Source organism: Lissotriton helveticus, chromosome 3_1 (assembly GCF_964261635.1).
Source record: "Lissotriton helveticus chromosome 3_1, aLisHel1.1, whole genome shotgun sequence".
Taxonomy (NCBI): Eukaryota; Metazoa; Chordata; class Amphibia; order Caudata; family Salamandridae; genus Lissotriton; species Lissotriton helveticus.
Window position 1 is genome coordinate 500,328,845 of NC_136061.1, and position 26,438 is coordinate 500,355,282.

Here is a 26,438-nt window from a genome sequence, read left to right on the forward strand (position 1 = left end):
AAACGCCTTAGCTATGTCAACAGAAAGGATAAGCTCCTGCCCTCCCATGTCGCGGCCGCCATCCAATAAACTAATCAACCTATGTATGCTACCGGCAGTGTTGCGCGTCGGGATAAAGCCAGCTTGGTCCGAATGCACCAATCGAGTCATAAAAGGAAGAAGTCTCGTAGGCAATACTCGACTTAGTATTTTATAATCTGTAGTGAGCATAGAAAGAGGTCTGTACGCAGCTGGGTCGGTCGGCGGCTTCCCTGGCTTGAGGAGCAGCACAATGATAGCCTCTCGAGTAGACGCCGGCAAAAGCCCGGTCCTTCCGGCCTCCTGATAGATTCCCAGCAATCTGGGGGCCAGGAGATCCACATATGCCTCGTAGAATTCAATAGGCAGACCGTCGCTACCCACCGTTTTGTTACACGCCAATTGCTTAATGGCACAGCGAATCTCAGCCAAAGTGATATCCCGTCCGATCTCCGTCGCCTCCTCCTCCTCCAGTACCGGTAACTCCAATCCCCCCAGAAACTCCCGAGCTTCATCCTCCCCAGCCTGCAATTGGCTGGTATAGAAATGCGCATAAAATGATCTAAAATGGTTGTTTATTAGGTGCTGCTCATGGTCCAATCTTCCCGAAGGGGAGGTCAGTGCCAGAATGGGAATACATCTAGAAACAGGGTCTGCTAGCCACGCCAACAACGTGCCCACCTTGTCACGTTCCGCATGCGCTCGAGCCAAGAAGGCTCTAGGACAAAGCATCTGAGGCGCCCCACCCCCGCCGCCACCACCTCTCTCTGGGTCAAAACCTCCTCACGCGTGCCAGTTCCACCCGAATGAGCCCTTTCAGCCTTGCGAAGAGCTAGTTCACCCGCGTCAATTTCCTGCAATAGTAATTTCCGAACCCCCACCCACTTAGCAATACATATCCCCCGGACGACCACTTTAAATGCATCCCATTCTAAGGCCCCTGACGTAGCTGATCCTGCATTTTCGGCAAAGTAGCATTCCATACCCTCTCCCAATTCCACGCGAAAGGCCTGATCCTCCAGCATCTCCGGACGCAACCTCCAAGTCGGTATTCTAGGGCGTTCCTGCTCCCAGCTGAAGAGCACTAGTAGCGGATTATGATCCGATATGGTACGCGCAAGGTATTCACTACCAACCACTAGCGACGCAAGACCAGCGCTACACAAGATGGTATCGTATCCAATCTAACATGCAAATCATGTAGAGCCGAGTAATATGAATAATCCCTATCGGTCGGGTGCCGTTCTCGCCAAATGTCAATGAACCCCGACTGTCCTGCCAATGGATCCTAGTCTTAGCCAACGTGTTAATCAGGCAGTAGGCAGTGGAGGATGGGATCTATCTAAGGTAACGTCCGTGATAGAGTTAAAGTCCCCCCCATCAGCACTGGTGTCGTGAAGTAGTCTGCCAGCACAGAAGACAAAGTCTCCAGGAAGGTCGCCTGATCTATATTGGGGGCGTAAACAGAGCAAAGGGTCACTTCCCGCCCATAAAGACGTCCTCTAACTGCTACATAGCAGCCATCAGGGTCAGTCAGTTGTTCCAACATCTGAAAGGGAACCCCAGCCCGAACCCAGATCAGGGCTCCCCGTGCAAAAGCTGAGTAAGAGGTATATTAAAGTTGCCCTCGCCACCTGCGTTGTAAGGCTAGCCCCTCAGCCCTAGTTAGGTGCGTTTCCTGTAAAAAAGCCACCTGCATGCCCCTACGTACCAAGTAGGAGTGGATCTTATGTCTACGCTGCATGGAGTGCAATCCCCGAACATTCCAGGTCATACAGTTCACATTAGGTGATGAACCCATGCCAAGAAGTGGAAAAACACTCACAATAACCCCCACCCTCCAAATGCTGGGAAGCAGTATCAGTATCCAAATGCAGAGCACTCAAAAAGTCCATAGTATCGATCAAAATCAGCAGCAGAAAATACCCCTTAACGAACGGTCTTCCATCCCCAAACCCCCCCAACCCTCCCAGCATTACAACCTCCCCCTCCAGAACAGGCACCAACATAGTGAATCCCATCCAAACTACCCCAACAATACGCCCCATGCAAATTAAGGCGAACTAATTACTACCATCCGGTGGGGGTGGATAGGGCCTAAGAAGCGGTTTAGACTGAACTAACAACACAACCATTGTTCGCCCCCATATCCCCTCATGTAATATGTCTCCCAGGTCCCCCCAAAGCTTCCCCCCGATCCCAGGCACGTCCCTGCAGCTAACCCCCCCATCGCAACTCTCCAAGCCCCCACATTCCCACTATACCACTATAAGCCCCAAGCAGATGAAAAAGCAGTGATCCTAGTACAACATTTTCAGGACTGATCTCCCAGGCCCCCACAATCGCCCCAGCTACTCATCTAGCAGTTCGTCTGCAGTTCCAGGAGTGACTGTTGGTAAGCCTGGAGCATCAGATGCTGAGGACTCCGCTTCTGATGGTCCTTTGTCACTACCCTGATCCGATGCCTCCGGTGTAGTCTTCAACAGCTCGCTGGATATTCCGTCACCGCTTCTAGGGCTCCTCTCCGTTCCACAGCCGTCTGCGAGCTTGTCGGTTTCTGTATGCCCCATCCGCGGCGCCGCAACCGCCGCGACCTGCGGGGCAGCGATTCTCTAGCCAGTTCTCGTGCTTCCACTTCTTGACCATCCTTTCCCGCCCTGTAGGACTCTAGCCACTCCCATGCGTCTTCCGGTGTATCGTGGAAGTGCGTCTGATCGTCCAGCACTATGCGCAGCCTGGCGGTGAAAAACAGAGAGTACTGAATCCCCTCAGCGCGCAGCTCTTTCTTGACAGTCTGGAAGGACATGCGGCGCCGTTGCGTGTCAAACGAGTAATCCGGAAAAAGCGTAACATTGCTATTATCAACTTGGAAGGGGCCGGCACTGCGGGCCCTCCGAAGGAGCAAATCCCAGCCCCTCAAATGCAGGAGCCGCGCCACCACCGGCCGCAGGGGGCATCCCTACTGCGGCGCCCTGGCTGGGACTCGGTGTGCCCACTCTAATGTGTAGAAGTTCGACAGCCCCTCCGGAGCCACAACTGTTTTAAACCAATTTTCAAGGTAGCTCACCATGTATGGCCCCTCAATTTTTTCAGGCAGTCCCACTACGTGGACGTTATTATGCGTCTGTTCCGTCCCTCTGCATCCTCAGCGCGCCGCTCCAGCACGGCCAGGCGATCCAGCACCCCCACCATAGTCGCAGACAGCGCCGTCTGCACAGGGTCCACGTCCTGGAGCACTGTTTCAGCCTGCTTCACGCGGTCCGCCAGCTTCGAGTGGTCTGCCCGTAGCAACCCCAGCCCAGTTGCCACCTGCGCAATGTCCTGTTGAAGAACAGCCCGAGAGTCCGCTATAGCTGCCAGGATCTTGTCCAGTTGAAGCTGAATCCCCGGTTCCTGTGGCAATTCTTGTTCATCTCCACCGTCCTGAGGGGGAGAGTCAGCTCCAGGGGGCGGCGGGTCGTCCTCCTTCCGCGCTCGGGGCTTGCCCATGGTCACAGGCAGTAATGTACCTCAGTCACACGCACCGGGCTCCCAAAACCAGCCAGCCCAGGCCAGATGGACACAATATCTTCCTTCTGTAGGGGCGCAGAGATCACCGCGTGTCGCAGTAGTGACCCTTCCAGTGAATTCCAGCTGTAGCGTGCTCCCCAACGTGAGCCACCCCTGGGTTTACTTGCAGCCTCACATCTGGCTCTGGGTCTCACAGCTCGCCATCTACCCCGTAAGGCCCCCCTGGCGGTCCAAACAAACGGCTCCTCACCATCTCGCTTCTGATGATAAGCCCAGCACTGCACTTTAGCTCTGCCCCGTCGTGTGATACTCCTCACCGCAGGCCCGGTCAGCTAGCGCCCAGCAACTGTAAGGCAACATACCTTCAGGGCGCCGATCCCCGGCAGTACCGCATCAAGCCTCTGGCCACAGGCACGCCCAATAGGTCTGCGAGGGTGGGAGGGCCCCCATTCCACAACTCTAGGATCTGCCAAAACGCCCAGCACGGGGCCGCACGCAGTCCCCACCGCAGCCCCGTCCTCAGCTGCCAGGGATCTACTGCAGCTCGGCTTCCGGGGCCCCACGTCCAAAACGTCCAGGTGGGGGGCCCCCTCCACGGGCAGCAAGCGCCAGCTCCTGCCGATTAGATCTCGGGGTGGTGCGCTCAATCCAACCCTCCCACTGGGGCACAACAGGTGTGCGCTCACCCCCCAAGAAGATCGGTAGTGTTCCGGGTCGGCCTCAGCACCGGGCCCACCGTCTGTCAGCCCCGAGCTCCCTCCAGGCCCTCCACAACCCTGAGGGCCAAGTAATCGATCGCAGCCTTCCGAGAGTCGCAGCCTCCCCCGCAGTGTCTTATCGCAGGTCAGGGCTCACCTCCGCGCAGAGTCCCAGCTGCAATGGTCCCGGTGTGGCGCGCCACCATGCAAGCGCTGCCCCCGCCGCCGTCGCCGCTTCTCCACTCTGATGGCTGCGTCAGTCCCAGCTCCCAGATCCAACAAAGGAGCTGGGTGCCATCTTGAAATGTTTGGAAGCCAGCCCCGCACCAGCCATCAATCGCCACCACCGCCGTGCCCGTTCCGATTCCGGGCCAATTCCAGCTTCTGCCGCCTCCAGGGCTCCCCCCACTCAGGCAGCTCCGTTTGGGGGCCCGGGAGACGCGTGTGTCAGGAGAAAGCAGAGGATCGGGCGCGGAGCTCCGTGCTCACGCTGCCGGCCTCATCGGCTCTTAAGCCACGCCCCAGAAGATATTTATTATGGCAAAAATGATTTTCCACTAGCCACCAGGGAAAATTAAAAAAATAAATATGGTTGAGACTGGCCACCATGAGCATGGCCGTGCCCGTACCCCAAAGAAATATGTTGAATGTCTTTCTGCCACCTCAGCTCCAGATGAGGAAGATTACCCCCAATTTGCCCCCCTCAGGGCAGCAGAAAGCCCATTAGACAACAGGGATATGTATAAAAAAAACAACAACAACAACAAATATAGGGATGGGGCAGTCTACGATGGGCTTGGTCATACCCCCACCCCAAAAAAGGGCACAGACATTATTTCTGACCCTTTAGGGGCCTGATAGGGTTGATTACCCAGTGGGGTTGGAATCCAACTAGACACCAGGGATTGCATTTATGCAGATGTGTTTTTCAAAATGGTGCCAAAACAGACAAAAGGAGATGGCAACCTACCCAGGGGAGTCCAGGGTGATATGCCTTGCATGGATCCGAAGACGTTTTATTTTCCGCAAGGCTCGCAGACCTCAAACTCTGCCTAAAAATCACACATTTTCCTTGCATTTCTGTGGTGTAAGCTTCAGGAATACATAGGAATCCCTCAACGTCATACTGCCCACACACCCGGGGAAGTGCGGTTGGTGTGCTCTGCTTGGATCCCATGAAATTTTCCTACCCATAGTACCCTGCAGACCTCAAACTTTGCCTCAAATCACACATTTTCCTTGCATTTCTGGGATTGAAACGTTCAGAATCAGGAAGAATCCAAAAATACTTACTACCCAGTGTTCCCCCATTTAGTCCAGATAAAAACACTACCACACTAGTGTGACTGGGGCTACTGATAGGATAAGCATCAACCCAGGATCAATTGAAGTCACACAGTGGAACGGCCATAAACTTTGGTTTGATCCATTCCTGTCGCAGGTACTATGCCCCGCCACACCAGTGGGGTCTTGTTCCTATTATGTCAAGTGGGGAAATGCTGGGTGGTAGAAATTTTGTGGAATTACGGAAGTTTCCATCACATAAATTTAAGCAAAATGCATGATTTTAGACAAAGTGATAGGTTTGAAGGTCATTGTGGCTAAGAAAACCTTGTGGGACTGACACCAGGCACACCACTGTGGAATCCCCTGGGTGTCTATTTTTCACAAATGTCTGTGGATAGACCCCCGGTACAGCAGTTACCCTTATCGTTAATCTCCCCATGTAGCCCTTTAGGGCCTCTTGCGTTGTGGTCTCTTGGCCCACCCACACAATACCATTGGTATTGGGAGCGGTGTGGTATCTCTTGCTGGTACAAAAGTTGTGGATCCCCACAGATTACAGAGGTTTCCTGCACAGAAATCTGAAGAAAATGTGCGTTTTTGGTCAATGTTTGTGGTTGGCATCGGCTTCTGGATAACAACACCTGGTAAAAGACACGCAAGTCACTCACCCTGGATTTCACCAGATGTCTAGTATTAAAAAATAAGCATGTTTGCTATGTTTTCCAAGGTGTCAGCAGAGCTAGAGCCCAAAATCCTCAGCTACCCACTGAGCAAAAAAACATTTAAGTGTAAAAATGTGATGTGTCCATGTTGCATGTTGGGCCCTTTCCCGTTGTGGGCACTAGGCCAACCCACACAAGGGAGGTATCATTTTTAACAGGAGACTTGGGGGAATGCTGTGTAGGAAGTTTTTGGCTCTTCACGGATTTCAGAACTTTTTATCTCAAAGGAAAATGTGTTTTGCTAGTCAAGTATGCAAGGGATTCAGAGTTTTTAAAAAAATCTGGTGGGAGTTACGCAAGTCACCCCTCCCTGTAATCCCGTAGGTTTCTAGATTTCAAAATGTAAATGTTTTTGAGGTTTCCCTAGCTGCTGCCTGACCTAGAACCTAAAATCCACAGCTACCCACATTGAAATACGGGTCAGTTTTCAATGGAAAAATTTGATGCACCCATATTGCATTTTGGCCCATTTACTGTTGCGGGCACTAGACAACCCACAAAAGTGAGGCACCATTTTTATCAGAAGACTTGTGGGAACATAGAATAGCATTTTTTTAAATCTATGTATTATATTTCAAACAGTGCAGAAATACGGAGATTAAAGAAATTGCCAAGATTTAGCAATGACAATAGTACAAAAGAACATATGCCTCTGGAGTAGGTACTGCAGACCTTATTCTACTGCTAATAGAAGAAAATCAAAGAGGCGGAACAAGGAACATAAACAAGCATTGGAATTGCAATAGGGCTCGCATTAGAAAAGTTTGATAAATCTATGTATTATATTTCAAACAGTGCAGAAATACGGAGATTAAAGAAATTGCCAAGATTTAGCAATGACAATAGTACAAAAGAACATATGCCTCTGGAGTAGGTACTGCAGACCTTAATCTACTGCTAATAGAAGAAAATCAAAGAGGCGGAACAAGGAACATAAACAAGCATTGGAATTGCAATAGGGCTCGCATTAGAAAAGTTTGAGCTATTGGTCCTATAAATGACTTTTTTTATGTATGTGTTCTTTTTTAAAATAGCTAAATTAATAACTTTGTCATTTACAATGCCAATAGTTATAACTTTCGCAAATGTGACACCTATAGCATTTGTAATGCAACATGTTTTGTATTTACGTGACTTAGATGTATTGATATTACAAATAACAATGGCTTTTAATTTTTTTAAATAATTAATACTTAAATAATTTATTTAATTTGTAATGGCAATAGCTTAAACTTTTGTAAATAACTTTTGTGAATATAATGTTCAGTGTTTTTTATTGTGACGAAAATCCAAGAACAGAAGTGAAATATTAACATCTTTTTGTGATTTGTAATAAAGCGTGAAAGCTTGAAAACAGCTTGAAACATTGAAAGAACATATTTGAACCAGTGATGCTGTGGATGCGCTAAGTCATGCTGTGGTTGTGCTGAGTGATGCTGTGGTGGTGCTGAGTGATGCTGTGGTAGTGCTGAGTGATGCTGTGGTCCGCTGAGTGATGCTGTGGTTGCGCTGAGTGGTGTGTGCATCTGTTGAGCTTAGTGGGTGCATTCTTGGAGCTGTGTGGTGGGTGCATTGGTGGAGCTAAGTTGGAGCATCGGTGGAGCTGTGTGGTGGGTGCATCGGTGGAGCTATGTGGTGGGTGCCTCGGCGGAGCTGTGTGGTGGGTGCATCGGCGGAGCTGTGTGGTGGGTGCATCGGCGGAGCTGTGTGGTGGGTGCATCGGTGGAGCTGTGTGGTGGGTGCTTCGGTGGAGCTGTGTGGTGGGTGCATCGGTGGAGCTGTGTGGTGGGTGCATCGGTGGAGCTGTGTGGTGGGTGCATTGGTGGAGCTGTGTCGGTGGAGCTGCGTGGTGGGTGCATCGGTGGAGCTGGGTGGTGGGTGCATCGATGGAGCTGTGTCGGTGGAGCTGTGTGGTGGCTGCATCGGTGGAGCTGTGTGGTGGGTGCATCGGTGGAGCTGTGTGGTGGGTGCATCTGTGGAGCTGTGTGGTGGGTGCCTCGGTGGAGCTGTGTGGTGGGTGCATCGGTGGAGCTGTGTGGTGGGTGCCTTGGTGGAGCTGTATGGTGGGTGCCTCGGTGGAGCTGTATGGTGGGTGCCTCGGTGGAGCTGTGTGGTGGGTGCATCGGTGGAGCTGTGTGGTGGGTGCATCGGTGGAGCTGTGTCGGTGGAGCTGTGTGGTGGGTGCATCGGTGGAGCTGGGTGGTGGATGCATCGGTGGAGCTGTGTCGGTGGAGCTGTGTGGTGGGTGCATCGGTGGAGCTGTGTGGTGGGTGCATCGGTGGAGCTGTGTGGTGGGAGCCTCGGTGGAGCTGTGTGGTGGGTGCATCGGTGGAGCTGTGTGGTGGGTGCATCGGCGGAGCTGTGTAGGTGGAGCTGTGTGGTGGGTGCATCGGTGGAGCTGTGTGGTGGGTGCCTCGGTGGAGCTGTGTGGTGGGTGCCTCGGTGGAGCTGTGTGGTGGGTGCCTCGGTGGAGCTGTATGGTGGGTGCCTCGGTGGAGCTGTGTGGTGGGTGCATCGGTGGAGCTGTGTGGTGGGTGCATCGGTGGAGCTGTGTGGTGGGTGCATCGGTGGAGCTGTGTGGTGGGTGCATCGGTGGAGCTGTGTGGTGGGTGCATCGGTGGAGCTGTGTCGGTGGAGCTGTGTGGTGGCTGCATCTGTGGAGCTGTGTGGTGGGTGCATCGGTGGAGCTGGGTGGTGGGTGCATCTGTGGAGCTGTGTGGTGGGTGCATCTGTGGAGCTGTGTGGTGGGTGCATCTGTGGAGCTGTGTGGTAGGTGCATCTGTGGAGCTGTGTGGTGGATGCATCTGTGGAGCTGTATGGTGGGTGCCTTGGTGGAGCTGTATGGTGGGTGCCTCGGTGGAGCTGTGTGGTGGGTGCATCAGTGGAGCTGTGTGGTGGGTGCATTGGTGGAGCTGTGTCGGTGGAGCTGCGTGGTGGGTGCATTGGTTGAGCTGGGTGGTGGATGCATCGGTGGAGCTGTGTCGGTGGAGCTGTGTTGTGGCTGCATAGGTGGAGCTGTGTGGTGGGTGCATCGGTGGAGCTGTGTGGTGGGTGCATCTGTGGAGCTGTGTGGTGGGTGCCTCGGTGGAGCTGTGTGGTGGGTGCATCGGTGGAGCTGTGTGGTGGGTGCCTTGGTGGAGCTGTATGGAGTTCTGCGGTGCAGTGCACATAAATAAAAGGCATTATTTACAATACCAATAGCTCAAAGTTTCGGATATGCGAGACCTATTCCATTGCAAATGCTTTTTTTTTTTTTAACCTAAGCGGGCCAGTTTGTCTGCGGGTGATTGGGATGCAAAGAATATTTAAAGAGGTGTGTGTGTTGAGCCATGATTGTGTAGGCTTGCAGGGTAAAGAGTCACATCTGTGTGAGACACTGAGCCAATCCAACAAACCCTGCCCCGGAGACACAGACAAACAAGAACAGGCAATGCCAATCGTTTTAACTGGTGAGAAGTTAAGCAACGTGATTAATAAACAAAAGAGGCAGTGTGTGGGTAGCAGCGAAGGGTATGCATTTCCAACACACATTTTTCATCTGCTGTTGCCGGTGCTGCATCTGTTTTGTGGGGAGGAAGCATACTTTACAACTTCCACCCAGAGTTAGAAAGGTTTGCTCCTTCCGCTGACAATGCCGCACTTGTGTTGCATGTTGAAACAACTTTCCTCTGCAATTGTAAAGTGCAGGATGATTTTTCAACAGAGAAGGAAGGTAGGATGCACAGTTTAAGGGGGACAAGCAGGGTGCAAGTTCTACCCGCCGCTTCCAACTGTTGTGTAAGGCCACCTCAACATCCACGCGAGTCAGGGAGAGCAGGATTGTGCAGTGGGTGGAAGAGAAGGGAGACTCCGAAGGGGACATGATCCTGGCAGTGTCTGCCATGGTCACCTCTGCGGTCACCATTGTGCTGTCTTTGCAGCAACTTATACTGGGCAGGCCCGTGGAGGTAAGGAGAGGCTGTCCTCCTTACCATTTCACAAAGCAGCCCTGTAATACAATCGGGCAATCTTAATGCACAGATCATGTGGTTATGCGTACACCTCTATGACCCAAAGCTCCAGCCTTGCTGTGCGGTAGTAAAAACAGAAAAGGGACAAATAAGTCTGCACAAGAGGCAAGCATCTGAAATCGCTACACAAACATGCCGACCATCTTTAAGTGTAGAAACTTTCTTTTAATTTAAAGTCTAACAGGGGCATAAACTATGAAAAAGGAATATTTGAGCAACACTGTAGAATATTTGGAAACAATACATATATTAAGAAATCCACGAGAGAAATGTATGCTGCATTTTTCACATACTATGAAAATGCAATAGTATTATTCGCGCGTGTGCACCAATTTTTGTTAAATTGCGAAAACAACGTGATTATTTGACACTTCTATTTGAAGAGCTGTGTATTTAAATTTCGTCATACCAGGTGTTGGTTTTAAGTACAAATAAGCCTCCTGACCAGAATAACTTCACCATTCCTTCTTCGTGTGTTGCATCATTGTTTAAAAAACGTGTGGGATGTTACATGGCAGTATGCAATGGCAACATACAAATGAAAGCAACACAGAGGTAAATATCAGCCAGGAGAAAATCACTAAGTTGCGGAAGACAGGCCAGCTACCATGATTTATTGTTAGCCATGAATAATTAGGGGATGAGGAATGCGCTGGGAGGAGAAATGCAGAGAGCACGCTGAGAAGCTTGTGGGAGGGAGGCTGGGCTGCCTTTGATGTGGTAATGCGAGGCAGGCAGGCAGGCGGCTGGTGGCATTGTGCACGCGCTTTTTAGGGCTTGCGCTTGCGCAATGACCTGAAAAGCGCACATGCACTGCATGGAATCGCCAGTGGTTAAACTCTGGATAAGCCACTATAGAGCTTCGCCAGCTATGCGCATCAGCAGGCGAGCCCTAAAAAGCGGTCACTCAGTGGATGCATGTTAAATTATGCGCAGTTGAGGAGAAATATCGCATATTTCTGTATCATGCAGTGGTATAGGAGATTCACAGTACAGGTACAGGTAGGAGATAACAGTACAGGTCATAATCTACGGATGGTTAAGGGGCAGTATCTGTAACTCAAGGTCGCTGGTCTGCTGTGTCTGATCGAGCTCAAAGGTATAATTAAAGGGGCCCCCAAATATCTTTAGGCCGAGAGTTCCCAAAAGGCAGCAAGTTGTTCCTGACAGTACTTTGCATCTTTGAGCCAGTCAAGTATTAAAAGGAGCGCTGTTAATATGCGGAGGCACCCCCTCAAAATAGTCCAACAGCACCACGAATGCATTCAAGAACGTGACCTGTAATATCCTTGAACGTTGCTGTTAAAAAGATACCAGTCAGGTCTGAGTAACTTCTTCTTTATTCGCGGCCTCCACAGTGCCACCAGGGACACAGGACACTTCAGTACATCACCATCTTCAATATCAGTCTCTCACTCTCAACATTATAAAGCAGCCTTCAGGGGTGAGGGAAGATCCAAGGTGGAAGGAGAGGGAGGGGTGGCGGAATGTACCAAATACAAGATAACATCCTGTATGAAACACATACTTAACAACCTTAATCATAGATCATTAGCAACTTATAAAATGCCTATAAATATACTAAGAAATATCACACATTTAGCAACCTGTAACTATCCTGTATATACTTATGGATTATAACACATCTTCCTTCCTAACCAAAAACGCAAGAAGATTGTAACAGTCTACAACATGCATTAATACATCCTATAGTCCTTGTGCCAGTTGGGAGTGCTGGTAACTCTTTTGGTGTGCACCCTTTGGTCATTGGGTTTTCCGTACGCCCCCTTGTGCAGGGGTTCCTGGTTCATGATACCTTCCCAACCGGTCCATGCTCCAGTTCTGTCCATTTTCTAAGGTTACTGTGTTGTTTTTAACCTCTACACTCTTTTTTGGGCTTTAAGTATTTGGATTCAAAATTTCCAGTAATGTTTGGTCTCCTTACCATTACCAACTCTCCTACCGCCCAATTTCGTGCTTTGCATCCATGTCTATTATCGTACTACTCTTTATATTTGGCTTGATGAGATTCTATTTTTCCTCTTGCTTCTTCAACTGAATGAGAAGAACATTCTCCACCTCCTATCCATGAAGGGAAGAATTTGGTACTTGGCTTCCTTCTTCTGAGGGAACAGAAAGGAGATATTCCAGTGACTGTATTTGGAGTTGTGTGAAATGCCCATAATAGCTCTCTGATTGACTTTTCTACCGGAACATTATTGGCACATGCTAACTGGATGTTCTCCTTAATCATTCTATTCACTCTCTCGATCATGCCATTTGCCCGCGGGAAGTATAGTGCTGTTTTAAGATGTTTAATCTTGAGCTTTTCCAAGAATTCTGACATTGCTGATGACGTGAGCTGTACTCCATTATCCGTGACCAGTTCGGAGGGAATACCTTCACTGGAGAATGTTTCGCTCAAGAACTCTATTAAGGATTCGGTAGTGATATCGTTGACCATTTTAGTCACCACCCAGTGTGAATGGAAGTCAGTCAAAGTGAAAATGAAGCGTTTACTCATTCCTGGTCTATTGATCGGGCCTATGATATCCAGCGCCAGTTTGTCCCATGGTTTACTCGGGATTGCCACCGGTGATAATGGGACCTTCTAAATATGTTTGGATTTGTCAATGTTGGCGCAAGCGCAGCAGTTCTTCACCTTGCTCTCCACCCATGAATCCATGCCAGGAAACCAGTAATGTTCCCTGAGTCTGTTCTTCATAAGGCTTCTACCCAAATGTCCTTCATGGACTAGATCGATGAGTATGTCTATTAAGATCTTTGGGGGTATTATTGTGTCCTTTCTCCAGAGCAATTCATTGTTAAGACTAATTTCATGTTTTACCTCCCAGAATTGGCTCTTGTTCATCATCGACTTCTTTGCGACTCTCAGGCCACCCATTTACAGTCAGGTCCTTCAACTTGCAGATAGTTGGGTCATTGTTCATACTTACAGCCCATTCCTCCTTACTAATGGTGTCTGAATGTACTTGTAAAATGGGGAATTCCTGAACCTCAAACTGCTCCACTTTATCCAAAGGTGCTCTAGATAGGAAGTCTGCTGCCTTATTATGGTCTCCAGCAACAAACTCCACCTAGAAGATGAAACTTTCTAACCCTAGTACCCATTTGGCTATCCTAGGTGTGCAGCTGGGAGCCCCCTTAGAACTGAAAATGTACACCAAGGGTTTGTGATCCGTTCGAACGGTGAATTTGATGCCCCATAGGTAAAACTTGAAGTGTCTCACGGCCCAGAAACAGGCTAGTGCCTCCTTTTCTATTACCGAATAGTTTTTCTCTGCACTGGATTATCACACATTTAGCAACCTGTAACTATCCTGTATATACTTATGGATTATAACAGTTGCCAATAGTTCGAGCTAGTAATATGGCATGCCGGGGCAATTCCAGGCAAGATGCAAGAATCTGGAATTGGGTATGGTGTAGCATGCATCTGAGATCAAGCTCATCGTGAAGAGTCCCTAAGGAGTGTGATAAAGACAGTGGATGTATTTGAAATAGACAAGGGTAGTCTATAGTTGGGGAAGAGCGTGTGGGCTTGGGTGCAGCAATAGCGCCAGTGTTCATCTGTAAGAGGGGCAGATATGTTAGTGTTTCATGCGTACCTGCTAGATGGGATTCTGATTGGGTGGAGTTCTGATTCCTTGAATATAGTCACGTGCGGGGAGATTGGGTAGTGAAAGTCGCTTCAAGCACTTGAAACATAGGCGGGGTATCTTGGAATGCGACATGTATAGCACGGGTTGCAGCACATAATTGATTGTGAATGAGTCTAGAAGGTCAGCATCATCGCCTTGTGTCACCTGCTGTAGCTAAATAAAAGCGTTGTCAGGTTATATTGAGCTATGGTTGTGAAGTGCTGTTTGCACATTCAAGAGTGAGTGCCAGGGTCCTGGATGATGGGGAGGTGGGGTGTCCAATAAGCGGCATAGTGGAAGTGAAGCTCAACACTGCCCTGCATCTGAGCTCGTTTCACACCCACACAATGCTGGCCACAAAGTCAATCCGCACCCGCAATCGTTTGGGGACAATACACACTACCATCGGTAGAGGACAGGGCACCACATGACCGAATTCCGCGGCAGTGTGAATAAGGAAGTGCACAGGAAAAAGCCAGTGATGGGAAGACTGTGCCTGAGCGCTAAAGTAGTGCAAGTCCATGTTGGATTCCAGACTGCTGGTTTGAGTAGAAGGCAGACTGTGTGTGCTTTGAGTAAGAGTGGTAACTAGAAGAGCTAACAACCAGACAGAAGTTGAACAAGCCTGTTTAGGATATGGTTAATGATCTTACCCTCCTCCAAAAGACAGAGCACGGTGTTAAGATCAGACGTTGACCAAGATACCAGCACAATCCTCCAGCGGCAAATATAAGCAAGAGGTTGTGGAAGAGATCGACGGGGAACCAAATAAGGAAGAACAGATTGGTGTTATGATGCTGAGTGGATGAACTGTACAGGAGAGGAGAGCCAATGCCAACACGAGATGTTGCTGCTCACAGAGACATGTTTGCAGCGGTGTTAAATATGTTCTGCTGCTGATGACACACAAGTATTCCCACACTAGGAAGTGTAACCATTGCAATGGGCAGTGGTCTAGTTCTAATGTGCCACTGTACTGTCTTCTGTAGCCTCCAACCCAGGCTGTGTCTAGATCAGGTAACTTGGTAATTCCCTCTGGGCATTATGGTATGATGCCTCTTCTTTCATATGATCATACTATATGAGCCTCCATTCAAGCCCTTTCTTGCCAGTCTCTGTTTTGAAATTTTGACAGTTCCTTCCTCCCCCACCTCCACCTTGCAGGCCACGCTGAGAAACCCCACCGGTGATCAGACAGTATGTTTTTTGTGGGATTTGGGGGGAGTCGTTTATGGAACTGCCTAAGTAACTAAGGAGCATGGACTAATGCAGCTGGTTCTCATGAACTCTCAGTTTGCAGGAACACAATATAAGCAGTCTTCTCCAACACGCACATACATTCCACAAAGGTTACACTGCATTCACGCACATCTGAATCCATACACATATACATGCCTTATAAGGTTAAGTGTCCTGTCTCCCACATCTTTTGCATCACTACATCTTATAGGTACCACTACACAAACAAACTCTAGTCATCAGGCTTTACATGAAAATCCTCCCACACAGGCCACATCAGAAAACCACACTATTCTACCCAAGAAATAATGCTAGCAATCCACAAAAGTGTGTTTTTTTTTTTTAAACAATTGCTGCAGCCAGGTCATTAGTGAGCTATATCCAATAATATGCAAAAATGGGTGAGAGGGGAGCGGACTGTCTTAACTTTAGGTGGAGGAGAAAGGAACTACTATATAATAGGAATGGTAGGATGATGGACAGTGAATACTGCTGTACAATGTCTGTGGCAGTAATCTGTATGTTTGATGTAGTGAGGTTTTGCACCGTTTTGAATAGGGCCCAAAGATTTGGACATAAAAATTGATGAAGATGTTTGAAAAAACGCATAAAAAGAAGAATGACGAGTAAAGCAAAGAACTAAAAAACAATTAAACATTTTTAACCAATCAAAATCCAATCAATCAGTTTCCAAATAAAGAGCTATTTACTATTTGTGCTTGATACACATAAAAGAACAGGTTGGGAGACCCCATAACTGACAAACGAGTCTTTCTTGTGACTGTCACACGAGTTTGTCTCTCACTAGCATCTTTATATGTTTTACATACACATGTCCAAAACCCTATGTAAAAGGAAAAGAGCATTAAATAACACTGGCTAATTTGCAATATTTATTTTGCCTAACAGATTATTTTCAAAACGAGGAAGCGCAACCGTATGGACGTTATTGGATACACTGCTAAATAGTACACACTCCTGCCTGCTAACTAAATTTACTAAGCAGTGCACTAATAAAGTAGGTAGCAAAAGCCTATAATACAGATATTTAAAAGAAAGTACCTGAAAAGTTAAACTTACCAGTCCTGACTTTCAAGCCACTGTGCCAGATATTGCCGGATCTCCATAGGAAAGTTATCGTCATAAAGCTGATGGATTTGTTCGAGGAATTTGTCATCAAGTTGTTGCAACTCGCACCACTGAGTCATTCTGCAAAGGAAAATACATGAAGTATCCAAACTTTACATCTGCCGCTACACTCAAAATCAAGAAGTAGTTCAACAACGTTAAACATGAAAGACCACAGACAGTCTAATTCAAAATTGGTTGGGGAGCTTTAAACTATGTGAATGAATTGTGCTGCTTATATCACATACACAAACTCCGTAACTTTGTGAGATAGGCTACAATCACATATGGGTCATAAAATTCTAATAGCAGTGCTAGATCACTCCAGATAACACCATTTTTGTACTAGGTACTACTGGGTTTTAAGATGTAGTGCTTTATAGATCATACATGCTGGTTATCTAGTGGCCACTTTGTTGTATCTTTGCCTTTAAATATGTACATTCCATGTTGGGAATGCAACCATGTCATCTGAGAATGTTTACTATGAAAGACAGTTGCTACATGGTCTTGGATGTGAACGACTTGTTTTCCTGTTGGGCAAATAAACTGCTCCTCTATTGATTATCCTGGTCTACTTCATCACAATACTGGCGACGATGGACCCAACAGGAGATTGAGAACCCTGCGTGAAATAGATTTTCAATTTTTTTTCAAGAAAACTCGGAAACTGAATTTTAACCTCCTGGACTTCCGTTTCAATTTCCCTCCGTCTTGCTACTTTTGGCATTGTGGTGAACTACGCACGTTGTGACCTTGGCAAGTACAATTTTATTTATATCTCAATTATCCCGAATTACGCTTACCGCTACTCAACATATTTAAAATTCGGCACGCGATCCCCGCGAGCTGTATTGGAACGTGCCTGTCTAGAACGTTTCTTCGTAGCTCGCAGCCAAGCAACAGACTCGAGCGTTCAGTGCATCAGCCTCAGAGCATTCAACGCACCAACGTCAGCACAACTAACGCGTCAACGTCAACGCGTTTGATCGTCAGCGCACTTTGCCTCGCACACGCTATACACGCATTTCTTGTTGCTACGCAACCACACATATATTGCTAGCGAGCACTCGATCTGCGTTGTGTTTCTTCATAAGCAAGCTCGTTATCCATCACGCGTTTTTCACCACAATTATTGGATGAACTCAGGCAAGTCATAATTTTATGTTTTGATGCAGATTTGACCATACGTATTTTCTGATGAAACCGTCCTTCTTAGAGGATTTAATGACTGATGTTCATTTGTATTAGACTCAATTGCCTGATGCTTTTGAGTAGCGAAATACTCAAGTGAAGTAACACTAAAGAAGTAGAAGTAGAACCACAGCGGAACCTAATTGTTATTTTAATTCATTATTTTAGATTATTGTGTTAACTTATTTTGTTAACTTATTATATTAGTTTGTTTAGTTGTTCTTGCATTTCAGCATGTCTTCTTCTTCTGCCAGCGGTATGAATCAACCTCCCCAGTTTTTAAGTGAACAAGGCGAACCAATACTACCATGGAAGAAGTGGAAACCGATATTTGACTCTTATTTACTAGCCATTGGTGGGGAGAAGTTTTCTGCTGTCAGAAAACAAGCAGTTCTATTGAATAACCTTGGTATAGAAGGAAGAAATATTTACGATAGTCTTGACCCAATACCTATCGGTAGAGGCGCTGGTGAACCTTCAGATGTTTATGAAATGTCTGTTCTACTTTTAAAGAATCATTTTGGTGCACGCATAAATGTTGTCATGGAGAGACACAAATTCTTTATGCGCACACAAGCGAAGAGTGAGGGAGTAGGGAACTATGTTGCTGCACTCAAATCCCTTGCACAAACCTGTGACTTTGAACTTTTGACAGACTCTCTCATTCGCGATCAACTTGTTCGCTGCACCAATGATCTTAAAATCCAAGAAAAACTTTTATCGAAGAATCCTAATTTGAAAGAGGCCATACTTATTGTTGAAAGTGTTGAGCATACCTCTACATGGGTTAAAGAGATTAGGAAGGGTCCCTCTCAATCTGATGCTGTTTCCGCTGTAAGTTATGAACAACGCCAAACTTTTCAACCAGAATCGAATATTGCTACTGTTAGTAAAGCCCCCCCTAAACAAGAGAAATCCACTTTTAAGGTTGAAAAGTCCAAACAAAATATTAACAACTTCAGCAAAGACAATAAGTTTAGATGTCCCAGATGTGGTAGTGAGAAACATGGACCGAATTACCCGAACTGTTTCGCAAGGAGTACTGTTTGTAGAAATTGTGGTAAGAAGGGCCACTATGCAAGGATGTGCAAAAGCAACAAAGTCAATTGTATTGATGATGAAGAAGTTTACTCTCAGGATTCTATTCATTGTATTACCGATGATATTATTAACGGTGTGAGTCAAGTTGATGAAGATGAAGTGTTTATGCCCTCTTGCGAGATCCAAATTGCCAACAAAATTGTTCCTGTACTTGCTGATTCAGGTTCCCTGTTCACTCTTGTCAGTGATAAGTTTTGGTATGCAAATTTTGATGGAGACAAAATCAAGCTTATAGCCCCTGATATCAATCCTGTAGGATATGCCAAACAAAGGATTGAAGTTTTAGGATATTCCATTCAAACCATCACTTTTAAAGACAGAGAAACAGTTGGTAAAGTCTATGTCGCAAGAAGAGGTGATAATCTCCTTGGGTGGCGCCACCAAAGGAATTTGGGGATTACCTTAAACCCAAATGCACCTGAGCAAGTTATGTTGGTTTCTCAAATGGGCGACTTCTCAGACATTATTAAAAAATTTCCTGAAGTTTTTAGTGAAAATTTAGGTTTGCTAAAAGGTTTTAAACATAAGATTGTTTTGAAAGGGACTGCTAAGCCTGTAGTACATAAAGTTTGCAAAGTACCAAATCTCATGTTACAACCTCTTCAAACAGAAATTGACAGGTTGTTAGAATTAGGTGTTGTGGAAGAGATAGAATCCTCAGAATGGCTTGCGCCAATTGTTTTGGCAACCAAGGACAAGGGCACAAAAATTAGGATGTGTGTGGACCTCAGAAGTTTAAACAGTTCAATTTGGGTAGACAGGCAACCATTACCTAATATCAATGAGATACTGACCAGATTGGGTGGTGCAACAGTGTTTAGCGTAATGGATTTGTCAGCAGCATACCACCAAATCTTATTGCACGAAGATTCAAGACATTTAACTTCCTTTGTGACTTCCATAGGTGCATTCAGGTTTATCAGGATGCCCTTTGGTTTGGCCAGTGCCGCTGCTTGTTTCCAGCGAGTCATAAAAAATGTTCTATCTGGTATAGAGTGTGTCCTTTTCTTCCAGGACGATATTTTAGTCCATGGAATTAATGTTAATAAACATGATATCACCTTATTTTCCGTCTTGTCCAGACTCAAAGATGCTGGTTTGACGTTGAAACAAGAAAAATGCAAGTTCAGAGTTAAATCAGTATCTTATTTGGGACACAACATATCTGGAGAGGGTATCAGTCCTAAGTGCGACCTTGCAGAAGCTATTCTTCTAGCCCAAACCCCTACTAATAAGGATCAGGTGAAATCCTTCAATGGTTTGTCGGAGTATTATTCTAAGTTTATTCCAAATTTTGCCAGTGTAATGCATCCAATTAGACTTCTTCTTAAAAAAGGTACTATTTTCAATTGGAACAAGGAGTGCTCTGATGCTTTTGAAACTGTCAAGTCTGAGATTGCAAAGATGCCAACGTTGGGGCATTTTGATGTGCAGAAAAAAACTATCTTGTCCACAGATGCCAGTTTACGTGGGTTGGGGGCTGTATTATCTCAGCTCGTGGATGGTTCAGAAAAAGTTGTTGGTTTTGCTTCTCGCTCTCTGAAGGGTGCAGAAGAGCGATATTCAGTCATTGAACGCGAAGCTTTAGCCTGTTTCTGGGCCATCAAGCATTTTAGGTTTTATTTGTGGGGCTTACCCTTTGTTGTTAGATCTGACCACAAACCCCTTGTGCAGCTATTTTCATGTAGGAATGTTGAGTGTACAACTCCCAGAATCAAGAGATGGGTGGAAGGTCTCATGGAGTACAATTTCTGTGTAGAATATTTGCCTGGTCTTAAGAATGTCCCTGCTGATTTTCTCTCTAGGTCTCCCCTAGATAAGTTGGCCGTGTATGATTCTGACTGTTCTACTGTTTCTTGGGTAAGAGAGTCTGCCTTAAACGAAGAGGAATGGAAAAACAGTTTCCCTGATGACCCAGCAAGAATTTTTGTTTTAGAAGCTACAGTAAATGGTTGGCCTGTTTTAAAAGATGTTCCTGATTCTGCCAAAGGTTATTGGAATGTAAGAGATGAGCTAAACATTGTTCAAGGTGAATTGTTGAGGGGTGACAGATTGATTCCTCCGTTAGGAATGAGGGAAAAGATAATTAATTTAGCCCACGAAGGACATTTGGGTCGTAGCCTCACCAAAGCAAGAGTCAGGGAGTCATACTGGTGGCCTGAATTAGACCGTGAAGTTGAGATTGTTGTTAAGGACTGCCACATTTGTGCGGGCAATGATAAATCTAAGAAAGTGAACACCCCTCCTCTTTCTCCTATTGCTTTACCTGAACGTCCTTGGTCCAAACTTGCTATTGATATTATTGGACCTTTTGAGAACCTTGGACCCTCAGAGAGATTTGTTGTAGTTCTTGTCGATTACACTTCGAAATGGTTGTCGGCTTCTTGCATGGCAAGTGTTCTGAGTAAAAATGTCATTGAGTTTTTAAAAGATGCTTTCACCTGTGAAGGGATACCTGACATTTTAGTCTCTGATAATGGCGTCCAATTCACCTCCCAGGAGATGTCAGATTTTCTCAAGGATCTATCCATCACACATCATAGAACTGCTCTTTATTCTCCGCAGGCAAATGGCTTGGTGGAAAGCATGAATAGACTGATTAGGGCATGTGCCCAGACTGCTTTAGAAAGGAGACTTCCATTGAAACCCATTCTCAGAGAGAAACTCTGGGCACACAGAAACACTCCCAATAATGTAACTGGTATTTCACCTTTCAAGAGACTCAAAGGTAGAGTTGCAGGTTCTAAACTAAATCCTTTGTGGTTATCTGTCAAAGATAGAGGGTCTGTGCTCAAAGATGATAGAGTAAATGATTATCAGAACAAGTACAAACGCAGATTTGACGTCTTGAAGGGAGCGAAGGATCCTTCTTGGAAAGTAGGTGATTTTGTTTTTATCAAGAAGGCAGTTTGGTCCCCTAAAGGTGAGTCGAAGTTCTTCGGGCCTAGGAGAATCGTGAAAGTCATGAAAAATGTTGTTATGCTTGCAGGGGGAGATGTTTGGAGCATGTCACGTTTATCAAAGTGTGTGGAAAGGAGTGATGACAATGTGAAACCTGATTCTGTTGATAGAACTGTTGATGGAACTATAGATGGTAATGTTAATGTAAAACCTGTTCCTGTTCCCACAAATTCAAGAGTCAGGAGACCACCATTGTATCTACAGAACTACTACACAAAATGAATTTAATTCTTCCAGGACTAATTCAGTGAATTTGTTTATATTCTTCTGTTCATTATTCCCTGCTTGTTTCTTTTCTTTTTCTCTAGTTTTCTTTTCTTTAGTTCTCTCACATGTCTTTATTATAATAAGGGAGATGTGTTGTATCTTTGCCTTTAAATATGTACATTCCATGTTGGGAATGCAACCATGTCATCTGAGAATGTTTACTATGAAAGACAGTTGCTACATGGTCTTGGATGTGAACAACTTGTTTTCCTGTTGGGCAAATAAACTGCTCCTCTATTGATTATCCTGGTCTACTTCTTCACAATACACTTACGTAGCTCTCAACTGATATTCTTCACTAATGATTCAACATCTGGTTAAATAGATTAGCGCTTGATGTCCTAACAGTGTATACAGGCTTGATGTTCTAATAGTGTATACAGGTGTTCAGAGTACTACCAAGTAATCTATTAGCATGTACCATAAACAGATATTTAGTAACGTTCACATTATTAATACTGGTTTGGAAACCTTTACAAGAAAAGAAACTTGATTCCAGGACAATTTGCTTTATTCATACTGCTGTTTATTTGAGCGCTAAAATAATGTTCTGAATGGTCTGTGTGAATATGTGTGAAACCCTTTTTTACCCTTCTAGCCTTGTTTTTTAACTAGCTCGCAGCTGAAGAGTCTCTTCAACCAGGATTTAAGTGTATTCTACAGTTATATCAATTAAATAATGCATTTTCTTTGTCTGCACTTCTACGTAGCTCACAACAGTGGCTTGAATTAAATCATCTCAATGGGACTTAATTTTAAGAATTTCTTTCTAATTTACAGTTCAGCGTGTAAGAGTCTACGAATGGTGTGATCCATGCAATTTCACATTTTTATAAACAAAAAAGCAATAGGTCATAGTTTTGTCTTACACACTGCCCTTCTACTCATCAAAAGCTGTAAGAACGATGATCATTTTACTCAGCAGTGATGGACTTGTACTGGCTGCCTTCTATGTCCGTGTTATCTTAAAACCTGCTTGTTGAAGCCAGTACAAACTTGCGCAACAGCCTATATGCCTGAAAAAGTAAGAACCCCAGGAGGCCAGTACGCTATAAGACATTGTCAGAGTCAAACTCATGATAGTCAAGAAAGAAAAAAGGGAAGTAATAATTTGTTATTTATGCACACCGAATCTGGAACAATTCCTTTCTCAAATCAGGCTCTTAATAAAATCATTGGCTTCAGAAAGGAACTAAAGGCTCATGACGTCAAGGATGCAGTTTGTCAGTTATCGGATAAAACTATCAGCTCATATACCCTATATCCCCCCTGCATCGTAGACATGCTCCCCCCTCCTCATTGTACTCAATCCAGAATAATTCCACACAGCAGCTCATACCAGATACATTTTTTTCTTCCACTTCTAACTCCCTCTGTTGCTTCTTATGTACTCTAGCCGTTTCTAAGCACCAACAGGCACATTTTTACCTATAGAAAATCTGTCAGATTTATGTTAAACAGACAATATTTGTCTTTAATATTGATATTAAAACAAATGTGGGACAACAGTACTGATCATGGATTGGAAGCACATCACGTGACCATCAATGTGTGCTAGCTGATAAGTAATGTGGACATTAACGATGTATCTAGAGAAGAATTGGGGAAAAAAGTGAAATAAATGTTTAATGGCGCAGGATTTTGCACATTTTCTTCACCAGCTGCCAGCAGTCTTTGTCGTTAACACTGTAACTTACTAAAATACTACGGGCTGAATAAAAATGTCTGTTATCATACAATGACAATTCCGTAGCCTATCAAGTTTTAATTGATAGCTTAAGCGCAAAAATTGCATTATTTATGTTTTTCTGATTCCACATGCAGGCAAGGTGGACTAAGACAATCAAGCTGCGGAGTTTATTCAAAGAAGGACCAAATTAAATTTGAAACAAACATATGAGCACAAACTCAACCATGAGTCATTACTTTCTTCAAATGTTAACAGGCATAACGTGCATTTTATTTGGTTATTTGGACGCGTTCGAAAAGTTAGCCAAAAAACGTATTTCACAACCTACTTACGCAAATCCGGACATGGATCAAGATGTCGCGCATGCAAATAATGTCGCAATTCAAGACATTTTAAAATAGTTTTGGTCCTCTTCGCACTTTCAATTGTTAAGAATGACACATGTACCTATACCAAGATGGCTCATCTGTACGGGTGTATTTTCCCTTGCGTATTTCTTCTCTTGATTTGCAGGGCTAAATTAGAAATAGGTTTTAAGGTATATTTCTCCATACTTTTTAGAAACTCGGAGGCATCGAGTACACTCCGGGGTAATAGATGAGAATGTGTTTTTTTCTTAAAAGCAACATATACGTTCTGCACAATGCAATATTAAGGCCAAAGTCACTTAGTGCCTCTGTGTTGTTGAACCGATTGGAAACTGCAAATTTTGTTGAAAAAAATGCTCTGCACCAGTTGTACACTAAACTTCGGCTCCAGCAAGGTGCCAGCTTACCAGACGAGAGTCGAGAAAGACAAGAAAAGTCAGGACGCTCTAAACCTAGACATAAACTGCTTGCAATGTAGGACGCCAGCAGGAAACCTGAAGTTACTGTAACGTTTACAGTGCTTTATATTGGAAGCAACCCGTACGTCCAGCCCTTCTAAATAAGACGAGACGTTCTCGGAAGTGGGTCCTAAAGGAGACGGGCGGGCATACTGACCTGGAAAAAAATATTTTCGACGGTATTCTCTTCTGGCTCTGCAGCAAGCAGCTTTCACGACTCTTCTCAAGCAGTCTCTCACTGACGGCAACAACTGCTCTTCTGCTACCGAAACCGAAAGTAATAACCAGGAAGACAGAATCCGAGGGGACGTCTTCGAACCCATGTAGCCAATCACAGAGCGCTTATGCGAAGACACGCCTAAATCAGCAGTTCAAAGGAATCACTTGAGCTTTTTTTATGCCATCTAGTGTGTGTTTGTAATGTGCACCTCTGACGCCGCAACAGCCGTGTCAAAATGTCAGAATGACATTTGGCGTCCGCTGCAGCAACACTGTCTTACATTACAGCTTGAACGTTCTTCGGTTATTTTTTATTTTATTATTATTGTTATTATTAGGTCTGGCATAGAGGTGGGCTAGCCAAAAAGTCCTGCACGAACCGAGCCAGGGAATATTTGCTAGGTAAATCATGCAACAGACTTAACAAAATATATGATATATTATCTTCAAAATTCAAAGAAGTGCATTCCAGGAAGCTTTGATATTAATATGTTACATTACAGAATTGCACTGTAAAGTCCTTATGAAAAGTGATCATTTTTAAACATTAACCGTCAGTGAACTATGAGGCAAGACGGTTGTCAGGTAAACCTTGTAGTGGCCCAGAGTATTATAGAGCCACATTTTAGTCTATTGTAAGGTTTAGAGCTCCATTGAAGACAATAGAGTGCCCCATGCTTCTAATGGCTGGTAGAAGCATGGAGCAGCAACATTCCAATGTTTGTTTACTACTGCTGCTTAGGGTGACCAACCGTCCGTAAATTTCACGGACAGTCCGTAATTTCGGTCGTCTGTCCGTTGTCCGTGAAGGATTCTTTAACGGACGCCATTTGTCCGTCATTTTAACAGGGCACCAGTCGCCCACCCTAAAGCTGGCACAGCTTGCACCCCACCTCCCTTCTTGACTCCGATGCTGTTCCAGAGCTCAGATACGCATCAGCACTGGAGAGGCACAGCGGGGTGGCAACCCTCACACCTCCAGCCCTTGATGAGCTGTTAAGAGGTGCTTCGAAGGTGACTGAGAGGGAGGGGCTGCAGGTTCAGGAGCAGCAACATCCATTTAGATGCAAACAGCCCTGAATGGTCACGTCTCTGCAGTTGAGGGGGCCTCACACATTCCATTTCTACCCAGGGCCCCAAACATCCTAGACTCCGCCAGATTACTCAGATTACACCGCGGCAGCACGTGGTTCTCTTCACCGAGCTTAACTACTGTCACTAAATTGTAAGCAAAACTCGATTCTTCAAACATGCAGTCTATAATGTAATAAAATAAAGAAAAGGCACAATCGCACCCACACTGATTAACAAAGTATGGAGAACAATCAGTTCTCTTAGAGTATCTCCTGTAAGTACTATACATCACAGTGGGGGAGGGCATTTTGGACGGAGAGCCTGTCTTCGTTGTCTTGTGCAGGAGGGGGCGAGGAGCCCAAGATGATACTAGAATACTGCATGCCCACCCCTGTGCCCACCCTGGTGAATCCTGTTCCCTCTCCTGTGATGGCTCCTGTCCCCCTTCCCCCCCCCCCCCCGCCTGTGATGGCTCCTGTCCCCCTTCCCCCGCCTGTGCTGGCTCCTGTGCCCCCCCCCCACCCAGTGATGGCTCCTTCCCCTCCCTTCACCCCCCCCCCCGCCTGTAATGGCTCCTGTCCCCCCCCTGTGAATGCTTCTGTCCCCCCTGTGGTGGATCCTGTCTCTGCCCTGTGTGGCTTCTGTCCCACTCCTGGAATGGCTCCTGCAGCGAGGGTGAAGTTCTTGATGGGCCTCTTCTCAAAAGGGCTCAGCTCAAAATTAATATGGAAAGGTGGGCGAGTAAGTACGTGAAGGGATGGGTCGATGGCTGGATGAATTAGTGAAAGGGTGAATGGATGAATGAGAGATTGAATACATGGATAATGAGAGA

At 45.8% G+C, this 26,438-nt stretch overlaps 1 protein-coding gene across 3 annotated transcripts in view; it reads right to left on the reverse strand.

Annotated features, from left to right (window-relative positions):
* The window catches only part of STAT1 (signal transducer and activator of transcription 1), a 786,410-nt gene extending 761,821 nt beyond the window's left edge, over positions 1-24,589 (reverse strand). For 2 of the 3 annotated variants that reach the window (XM_078680398.1, XM_078680397.1), the window contains exons 1-2: positions 24,471-24,589; positions 16,227-16,355 (exon numbers count right to left, since the gene is read on the reverse strand). In XM_078680398.1, coding sequence (XP_078536524.1) covers positions 16,227-16,354 — 128 coding nt within the window. In that variant the 5' untranslated portion in view covers position 16,355; positions 24,471-24,589. The remainder of the gene's footprint in view (positions 1-16,226; positions 16,356-24,470) is intronic. The other variant, XM_078680399.1, reaches the window with a different exon arrangement.
* Between the last annotated feature and the right edge of the window lie 1,849 nt (positions 24,590-26,438).